The sequence below is a fragment of the Amblyomma americanum genome, chromosome 2 (assembly GCF_052857255.1).
Source record: "Amblyomma americanum isolate KBUSLIRL-KWMA chromosome 2, ASM5285725v1, whole genome shotgun sequence".
Classification (NCBI taxonomy): domain Eukaryota; kingdom Metazoa; phylum Arthropoda; class Arachnida; order Ixodida; family Ixodidae; genus Amblyomma; species Amblyomma americanum.
This window is the reverse complement of record NC_135498.1, coordinates 72,335,819-72,346,213: the sequence shown is the minus strand read 5'-3', so window position 1 is coordinate 72,346,213 and position 10,395 is coordinate 72,335,819. Positions and strand designations below refer to the sequence as shown.

Sequence of the window (10,395 nt, the reverse complement as noted above, 5' to 3'; positions counted from 1 at the left end):
GAAGTTCCGTTCGATAGGGCTTGTGCCTCGGCGTAGCGTGTCAGGTAGTCGGTCGCTACAATGATCCAGTTATTTCCAGAGGTTGACTTCGGGAAAGAGTCAAGCAAGTCCGCGCCGATCTGCTGAAAGGGTCTTGAGGGGGTTCAATGGGGTTCCGAAATCCTGCTGGTCGGGTGGGAGGGGTTTTCCGTCGCTGACAATCTCGGCAGGTATGCACATAATGTGCGACATCGGCAGACAGTCGGGGCCAGTAATGCTTGTCTGGAATGCAGCGGAGGGTGCTACTAAACACGAGATGTCCAGCTGTCGGCTCGTCGTGTGAAACCTGTACAACTTCTTCATGGAGACAAGCAGGTACACAAGGAGGTAGGCTGTTTTGTTGGCTGCGAAGTTCTTCTTCACGAAGACATCATTCTGTACACAGAAGGAAGACAGTCATTGCTTGAATGAGGCGGAGGGTCAAGAAACTTTGCCCCCCAAGTGCTCAATGAGGCGTTTTAGGTCGGGGTCTGAGCGTTGCTGCTGTGCAAAAGAGCTGGGGCTGATGGGTCCCAGGAAGGCGTGCGCATCGTCGTCCAGCGGCGGTGCATCTACAGGGGCCCGTGAGAGGCAATCGGCGTCAGAGTGCTTGCGTCCGGACTTGTAAACGACGGTGACGTGAAACTCCTCGAGGCGCAGACTCCATCGAGTGAGGCGGCCAGAGGGCTCCTTCAAATTGGCATGCCAGAACAGCGCGTGGTGATCGCTTTCCACCTTTAACGGTCGTCCGTAATGGTAGGGGCGGAATTTCGGCATTGCCTAGATGATGGCAAGGCACTCCTTCTCAGTTGTCGAATAGTTGGTCTATTAAACAGCGTGCGCTAACAGGACGTACACAGGAAACTTGGAGACAGAGGAAAGAAGCGCGTTCTTTTTTTTTGTCTCCAGGCTTCAGACTTGAGAATCTTGCAGATCCTCCTCGCATGACCCCAGGAGGGCTGAAGAGCACCAAAGAGCTGTTGAATTTCCCCTGGCACAAGTCTTCGCTTCATGTAAAAGGACAGGGCACGAGAACGGCAGATTGTGGTAGCGATATGGTTCACACACACCGAAGCAGCAGCTTGCCTGGATTGAAGACACATAAAAGAACCCGTAGTTGAAGATATATGCTGCAGTAGAACTTTCTGACGGGCTAGTTGGTACACCTCTGTTAAACAACGTGCGCTAACAGGACGTACACAGGAAACTTGGAGACAGAGGAAAGAAGCGCAGTTTTCTGTGTACATCCTGTTAGCGCACGCTGTTTAATAGAGATGTACCAACTAGCCCGTCAGAAAGTTCTACTATAGTTAGTCTGCCTTGGAAAGGGAATGGCTAGCGTATGCGATGTCTTTCTCCAACCCGTCGCTTTTTTGAGCGAGGACGGCGCCTAGGCCCACGCTCCTTGCGTCGGTATGAACTTCAGTATCGGCGGATTCATCAAAATGCACGAGGATCGGTAGGGACTGTAAACCACACTGAAGTTCTTTGAAGGCTTCTGCTTGCCGCGCTTCCCATATAAATGGAGCACCTGGCTTCGTCAGTTGGGTCAGGGGCTCAGCGATGCGCAAAAAGGTTTTCACAAATCGTCGGTAATATGCGCACAGTCCGAGGAACCTGCGCACTGCTTTCTTATCGACCGGCGGTGGAAACTGTTCAATAGCAGTTGTTTTCTGCGGGTCTGGGCGTACTCCATCCTTGCTAACGATGTGGCCTAGAAACAGCAGCTCTTCATAAGCAAAGTGGCACTTCTCGGCTTTCAAGGTTAGGTCAGAGGACTTGATGGCGTCTAGTAATGTCCGAAGTCTTTTGAGGTGCTCTTCAAAGTTTCAGACGAAGACGACATCATCTAAATATACCAGACACATTTGGCACTTCAGGCCTGCTAGCACTGTGTCCATTATTCGCTGAAACGTCGCTGGTGCGGAACAGAGACCAAATGGCATCACCTTGAACTCAAAGAGCCCATCGGGAGTCATGAATGCGGTCTTCTCGCGATAATTTTCATCGACCTCAATTTGCCAGTAGCGGCTCTTGAGGTCCATCGATGAGAAATACTTGGCGTTGCACAGTCGGTGCAGTGTGTTGTCGATGCGGTCGAGGGGGTAGACGTCCTTCTTTGTTATCTTGTTCAGGCGATCGACGGTAATCAACGCAGAATAGAATTGCGCCGTAGTAGTAGTAGAAAACATTTATTCCAAAACGGTAGGATAGAGTGGCGAAAATACAGATTTTGGGTGGAGTCCTTATTTCAGGACCCCAATGTCCACCGCAGTTGCTCTTGCTTGGGATATCAGCTTTCGTTGCGTCGTCAAGTCAGAGCTGAGCAGGGCAGACTCCCAGTGTTCCTCGAAGTGCGCCGTCTTTCTTTCTCACTTGAACAGCCGGTGCAACCCATGTGCTGTTTGATGGATGGATGACGTCGTCGCGATGCATTTCTTCTCCTTGGTCCCGGATGGCTTGTCGTTCCCGCGGCGACATACGGTAGGGGCTTTGACGGAGAGGGCGGGAGTGCTGGTCGGTTATAATGCGATGCTTGGCAATTGGTGTTCGTCGGATTTTCGGCGTTGACGAAAAACACTCGCTGTAACTTCGAAGCAGATTGCGGATCTGGTCTTGTCTGTCCGGGGAAGGGCTGGGTTGATGTCGAATGCGGGTGAGTTCCCCTGTTCAGGCGAATCTTCTGCGGATGGGTCGGAAAGGGCGAAGGAATCCCGTACGTCGGATATTTCGTCGAAGAAAGCAATCGTCGTTCCTTTGTTTATGTGCCGGTATTCTTCGCTGAAGTTAGTCAGCAGTAATTCCGCCTGGCCATCGCGGAAATGTGCGATTCCTCTTGCGATACCGATTCCTCGGTCTAGAAGCAACTGCATGTTGCCCTCAATGATAGCTTCAGCTTTCATTGCTTTCGTGGCGCCTACGGTCACGATAACGCTTGAACGGGGTGGGACGCTCACTTCTTCCTTCATGACACTGAGAGAAACGTGATTCCCAGTAGCCTTATTGTAGGGATAGCCTCGTCCGTCAAAAGCGTGATCAGCTTGAATCGCAGGTCGAAGATCACCTTTAATCATTAAGGAAATCCATGCCCAAGATCACTTCGCGGGAACATTGCCGTAGCACAACGAAGGTCGCAGAATAGGTATGTCCCTTGAAAGTTACTCGCGCTATGCATCGTCCTGCTAGCGTAATGAGGTAACCCCCTGCGGTGCGAATTTGTGGGCCGTTCCAAACCGTTGTGACTTTTCTCAGCTGTGCAGCTGTATCAACTAGAGCGGTAACTTTCCGGCCGTCGATAGTCACTTTTAATTCGGATGTCCTGGCTCTTGCATTGAAATTCGCCCTCGTCGTCGGGTCACGACTTCGTCGCGTATGCGAATCGCGGCTGGGGCGTGTCGTCGAATCTTTTCTGTGTGGCGCCGTAGTTTTGAAGGCAGTTCGCGTCGCAGAAGGTGGTTTGAAGGCAGAAGGCGGTTTGAAGGCGTTCCTACAACGGCCAGTTGTCGGAAGTCCTCTGGGCGTCGCATTTCCTGGGGCTTTAGCGTCGCTCGTAGGGCGGGCGGGAGCAGGGAGGCATCGTTCGGGAACAAGTGGTTCATGTCGGAGAGGACGTAGGGGCAGTCGTTGGGGCTGAGGCGTGCATACTGCAGCAGCGTAGGACATGGCCTGGGGTTCTGTGGCCGTCGGGGTGCCAAGTGCCTGTTGCACTTCTTCCCGTACCACGTCCATTAGAGTCGCTGTTTGCGACAGTGGGGAGGATGGCAGTAATCGGCGTAGCTCCTCGCGGACGATTTCGCGGATCACTTCCCGCAAGTTTTCTCTAGTGGTGGTCGTCGTGTCCGGATGGATTGCACAGAGAGAGGAAGAACGGTTTTCCTGCCGGGCCCGGACGTCGAGGGTCTTCTCGATCGTGCAGTCTTCTTGCATGAATTCGTCAAATTTTTGGTGGCTGGCGGATGAGGCTGCGAAAGAATTGTTTCTTTACGCCGCGCATTAAAAATTGATCATTCTTTTCCTCGGTCATCTCGGGGTCGGCGCGGCGAAAGAGGCGCTTCATTTCTTCCACGTGAGCGCGGACGGGCTCATTTGGAAGCTGAATCCTGGACTCGAGGAGTCGTTCAGCTCTTTCTTTCCTCATGACACTGGTGAATATCTACAAGATTTCCTCCTTGAGTAGCTCCCGTGTCGTTAGGGATGACTCGTGCATGGTTTTCATAAGACTTGCATGCTGAGCCCTACAGTGCGAAAAAGACGTACCGGAGTTTCGCCGCATCATCCCAATTGTTGAATGAAGCCACGCGCTCACATTGGTCCAACCATTCTTCGGGGTCTTCGCCTTGGGATCCATTGAAAGTTGGCGGCACCCGCGGCTGCTGCAGTATGATCGGGGTCGACATCTTCGGCGAAGTAGTGGTGCTTGTAGCTGCGTCCTGTCGATGTCTGGTTGGGTCCGGCAGGGTCCCGAACTCAGGCTCCTCTGCCTGGAGACGTTGGCTGGCTTGGTTAACTGCTGGCTCGTCCTCCGGTGCTAAGCGCAGGGGGCTGGCGTCCCGACTAGGAGGGGGCGTCCGGAACATAGAAGGCAGCCCAGCACCTCCACGAGATGTCACGTAGTGGTGGCGGCTGTCGAAGGAGCGATGAAGACGGACAAAATGTCTTCTAAAAGAAAACTGCTTATTGGACTGACTTGCGCCCACAATGGACTGAATCTATCGGCGGCGGCGAAACGACAAGCGTGCTCGGCGGTCGTCGAACAGAATGCCCGCCGCTGTCGTCCGTGCTCAATTTAAAGCTGATAGCGAAGTTTCGAGATCTAGCGTGCAAAGTTACTAGAACATTCCGGAACAACGTAGAATCAGCTCTGCCTGGCTGCGATCAATCGAGATAAATCTGGTCGCGTCTTGAGCCGCAAACAAAGCGATAAAGCGGCGTGGCGGCATATCTGAAGAATCAACAAACACTGCAAAGATTTGCGACATTATGTTAGTATCCTTTTCAACATGAAAAATGTGACTGGTTGCCAGCTTTTCGCCTAGAGAGCGGTGCTGGCTGGCCCAGAACGCTATCTTTCTACACTGTGATCAAGCACTATATTGTCAATATAAAGCTGCGAAAGGGGTGAAATACAAAATAATGATTTAAACGGCATAGCCTAGCTAGCATAATCGAGTGCGTATGGAGGATAGTGCGCAGTGTGCTGGTAATTTTCAGAGATGTGTGTTAGCTAACAAATGAACCAACACGACAGCTTTATGTCTACGTAATAAGCGCCAATAGAAGGTTAGGAAGTCAAAAATTGATGTCTAGATGCACAAATGATTATAATGAAATTTGTTTCTTTATCGAAGTACAGTAACTATGGAAGGAGAAATTTCGGTATATATTGTCACGTAGAGATGACGGCAGTCCGGCGAGCAGGAATACCGCGAAAACGGCTTCTGAAAGAACCTGTGTATTGAGCAGACCTATGCCCCAAAATAACTCAATAATGCGGCAGCGGCGTAGCAACAAGCGTGCTCGGAGGTCATCGAAGAGAATGCTTGCCGCTCTCGGTTGCTCTCAATTTAAAGCTGACAATGAACTTTCGAGATACGGTGAGCAAAGTAACCACAATAGTCAGAAGCAACGTTGAATCAGCTCCGCATGGGCGCGATCAATCGAGATAAATCTGGCCAGGTCTTGGATCACAAAGAGAGAGATAAAGCCACGCGCCACTGCTTTCAAGGATCAACAAATATTGAAAAGTTTTGCGTCTATATAAAGGAATAAAATATCCTACCTTTAAAGTTTCTTTTCAGAAAATTGAATGAACGTTCTAGCTGTTTACAATACTTTTTGTCCATAAGATATAAATTAGATCAGTATAAGGATACGTTATAACAAAGGGCAGGAGCGGCAACATTTTGAGCTAAGGTCGGGACAGTTGAAGTGCACAGTGATATAAGGGTCAAGAGGTTGGAATGCAGGTCCGATGCTTTACTCGTTATGATAATATTCTCAGTAGTTTTTCATGTTCATACGCTAAATAGCCACGTATGCATCCTGATCACTCATAGCCGATAATAGATGCAAGCCATTTCTCCGTCTCAAGTAAGGAATACGCTCCGACCGAGCTCATCCCTGGAGCTCGGCCGACCACACGATACGTGACGGTTTTTTCTCATTTCCTTCTTTTCACCGCCACACGCCTTTGTGCGTCTCGCGAGGCCCAATACACTGAAAAAAAAAGCAATTGAGCATTAGGAGGGCCGCTATTATATGGTGAGATTCGTGCTACATTTCAATTCTGTCAGGGAGCCAGCACGAGAACCAGTTTTCGGTGCCCTTTAGCAAAACTCAGGTGTTCCCCGACAAGTGATGTCCGCATATATTCTGTGCGATGCGGAGAAGCGCGGTTGTGCCTAAAAGACGCCTTCTCGCCTCATAAGCAAAGATAACACTTGTTGATAGGCCGTGCCAAGGTCAGAGCGTCACTTCTTGTCTCTGCTCTTAGCTGTACAGTGCTACTTTATCCTTTGCCGTTAGCCGCCTGATACAAGAGAGGCTCAGGTTGTGACGAAACAGCTTGGCATGCACACGTAGGAGCGTACGCATCTTCGTGAATAACAATTTTTCAGCCTTATTTTGCATTTTTCCGTGCTCTCAACGTGGCCAAACAGTAGCGCCATCACCGCCGAGTTTCCTATAAAATGGCACAGCAACTGCAGAGGAGTCAGCAGTTGTACCGTCGGCAGCTGAAGGAACCATGGTGAGAACGACTTAGGCTCCTTTTCTTTCCTGTATTTTTCTATGAATACTAGGAGGTGAACCTTGTCAATGCAGCTTCCGAACCGTCACTACTTGAGCTGGAAAACTAAACGCTCATTCGCATGTTAGGAGGAAGAAACTTTTGCTTGCAGAAATATTCCTTTAGTAATAAACACACTGACAGTGCATTATGTCTACGCATCGATCGCGGGAGCGATCTTTAACGTTGGTTGTATATAAATAAACGTGAGGCAAAAAAAGGAGTAACTTCTAGTTTCGTTCTAGCATTAAGAAACCAGCTTGTATTCGAAGGTAATGGTAATGCTGAAAGCTAGTTGTACTGTTCCCTTGCATTTTTCGCATTTGTAGCAACTCCATATAAATTTTGAAAGGCTATGTTGCACAGGCTTTTCAGAGCACTGTTGGTGACATAAAAATGCTTTATTTATGGTTGTAAGGCTGACCGATATCAGAGAAATGTTTATGACTCTTAAACTTCCGTAAATACACAGCTATAATTTTACTGGTCCTGCGTGCATGCACGTTAGCCACTGCTCGTTTCATTACAGATCCGTGCTTGCATTGTCCTGGCTCTGGCCACCAGCGCCTTCGCTGGCTACGTTGGTAGCTACGGCGGCTACGGCCTTGGCTACGGTCTCGGCTACGGCTACGGTCACGGCCTTGGCTATGGCCTGTCCACCTACGGTCTCGGCCACGGTCTTGGCTTCGGCTACTCCGGTCTCGGCCTTGGCTACAGCTACGCTCCAGCTGCCAGCTACGCCGTTGCTGCCCCAGCTGTTCACCGCACCGTCGCCACCTACCACGCTGCCCCAGCCGTGACCGCTGTTCACGCCGCCCCAGCCGTCGCCACCTACCACGCTGCCCCAGCCGTGACAGCTGTTCACGCCGCCCCAGCCGTCGCCACCTACGCCGCTGCCCCAGCCGTGGCCACCGTTGCCCACGCTGCTCCAGTCGCCACTTACGCCGCTGTTCACCACGCCCCAGCTGTGGCCACCGTTGCCCACGCTGTCCCAGCCCTCGCCTCCTACCACGCCGCCCCAGTTTATGGCTACGGTATTGGCACCCTCGGCTACGGTGTTGGACACTACGGCTACGGCCACGGTCTCCTCGGCTACGGCCTGAACTACGGCTACGGTCTCGGCAACCCACTCAGCTACGCCACCCTCCTCCGCAAGAAGAAGTGTGAGTACATGTCCCGGCTTCTTTTGTTTTACGAAAGCAAAGAGGAGCATAAACGAGTTCCTCACAAGGTAGCTGTAACATCGGATTTGAAGTGATCATTTAGGGTTTATGTTATGACAGCATTTTTTTCCTGTCTTAGGTGACCCCTATCTGCATTCCTTTCTTCTCTGAGACTTCGATTATCTTGTATGGCCTAAGCCTCTTCCTTGAGAGACATATTTCTTCCAGAAAATTTTTCCACGCTGTCAAAGCAAATGAGCACATGAATACATTTATGGAGCCTAATTTATGGCTCTTCATTAATGCATGTGCTCGCAGCGTGCTCAGCATTAGAAACCACGCTCACTCCTTTTTAATGCCTTCGGTGTTTATCGCTAACTGAAAAAACACACATAGTATTAATTCCTATCCTCTTTTTTTTCTCTTCCAGAAATTTCTTCTGTACGAGCCACAACAGTCATCAACGAAATCATCTAATTTCAACTCAACTAGGGTATGCTCTTGTTTGTGCGCCTTTTTCACGGGACACAAAAAGTGCAGTAATAAAATTTAGTAATTTCGAATATACATCTGCCACTTCTCTGCTCGCTGTGCTCAACGCCAATATCTGTTAGTACACAAGATGTGCCATGCTAACTGAAGTAGCATCCTAGAAGTGGAATACATTTTGAGACAGTCACGCTCAGCAGTCGGAACGGGAGTCGCCTGCATACTACAAATATCCTTCTGTTGAATTAGGGTGTAAGCTACACAATAGAAACAAGCCATGTCTTATGCAAGCAAAGAAATCGGAAGACTTTAACTTACGACAGTTGGGATGGCAGAAGAAAAATAGAAAAAATGTTCTATTCGTAGCGGCAGCTGTGAGTGTGCCCTTTTTGCCTACGTGACCAAAAAACACTTGCGCTTAAGAGAGTAGATTGCTTAAAAGAGAAGGGTTCCTAGGTTTGCGTATCACTCACTGGCGTTGAATGGTCAACAGCCGGCGGCGCGTGTATTCCCAGCATGGATGATGTCAAGATACAATTCAAATATTACTTTAGGTCTACTTTCTTCTGCGATCGCCAATGGCTGAGACAACAGCAAACCACCGCATTCGTAATGATTTCGAATAGGGCATGAGGGATGAAATATAGAGAAACTGCATGAACCGTAGCGCTTTACCGCCTCTACCAAACCCACGGAACGCGTAGCCATGATTGGAAAGGATGGAAAATAATTTCGTGCCATCTGATATCATGGGCCTCGCGCTTAGCGGAAGAAAAAAGTTTTCGCAATACTTTGCTTTCTACTGTACATTTCTTGTTTATATGGGCACTCCAAAAATCTGTATTTAATTCTTGAAAAGTCGATTATTTTGTTATGAGCAATATTTTGACGACTGAAACAAAGAAAATTCAACATTTTAGTAACGACCGACCTCCAAGAACAATGCCTGGCTCTTCATTGCGAGCAATATATCAAATTAATCTGAAACCATGGTGGCCCTCTTATGAATAAGTGCAGCTGCTATCATCTCCTTATATAGACGAAAGCTAGAAAATATACAACAGTAAAAAAATTGGAGCGGACACTTAGACTCCGCTTTAAGGATTTGATCTAATTTTAGGGGTTTAATGTGCCAAAGGGACTAAGGCTATGAGGGACGTCGTAGTGAAATGCTCCGGAAATTTCGACCACCTGGGTTGCATAACGTGGGCTGCATCGCACAGTACACAGACCTGTGCGATGCCAGTGTACGTTAAGGGTATGACGCGATAGCGTAGTGGGTTAATTCCCATATATGCCTGAAGGTATTTTTCTACTTTATATTCATAGATAGCTGCGAGTCCTGATACCACCTCTTGGCACAGTGGTGCAGCAGTTAAGCGATGCCCAACTACCCTGCGATGGAAAATGCTCCCAGCGGTAACCCTTAATTTAAATTGTATAGCCTAGGATTCTCTTCCCGTGCGACCAACCATTAATTTAACTGCCACTGCGAGCAACCGTGGCCAGTTCGCTCTATTCGGTAGGCAAGTTATGATAAAGCCTCAAGGTAACGTGACCTAAGTGGCCAACCTGCTTCCTGTATTGCTCTCTGCGAACCACCTGCCAGAGCCATGGCCGTGATATTTCTCTCACAGCGCCGAGAACGCTGACACAGAATTTTCTGGTGAATGGAGCCGCTAACGTTATCACGTTAAAGGGCCACGTGAAAATGGCCAATCATCTGCACAAAAGCAGTGACTAATGATTTATTATTGTTTCTATGGCTACCACAGGTGCTGAAGGCCTTGGCCAAAATAGAACGCTTGGCGGTTAGGGTTGTCAAAGCAGAAAAAGCGAACATTTGGGAAACATAACCTTGAGAGAACTGCTGTTCATGTCCCAACGGATTATCTCTATGGAAGGAGACACCAGTTTGTTGCCTTCTTAGGATTCTGT

The 10,395-nt window shown here is 49.2% G+C and overlaps 1 protein-coding gene across 1 annotated transcript; it reads left to right on the top strand.

Annotated features, from left to right (window-relative positions):
* Positions 1-6,672: 6,672 nt before the first annotated feature.
* On the top strand, positions 6,673-8,535 carry LOC144121395 (uncharacterized). Its single transcript, XM_077654591.1, has 3 exons — positions 6,673-6,766; positions 7,335-7,968; positions 8,399-8,535. Coding segments are annotated over exons 1-3 (639 nt in total). The 5' UTR covers positions 6,673-6,763; the 3' UTR covers positions 8,401-8,535.
* Positions 8,536-10,395: the final 1,860 nt, after the last annotated feature.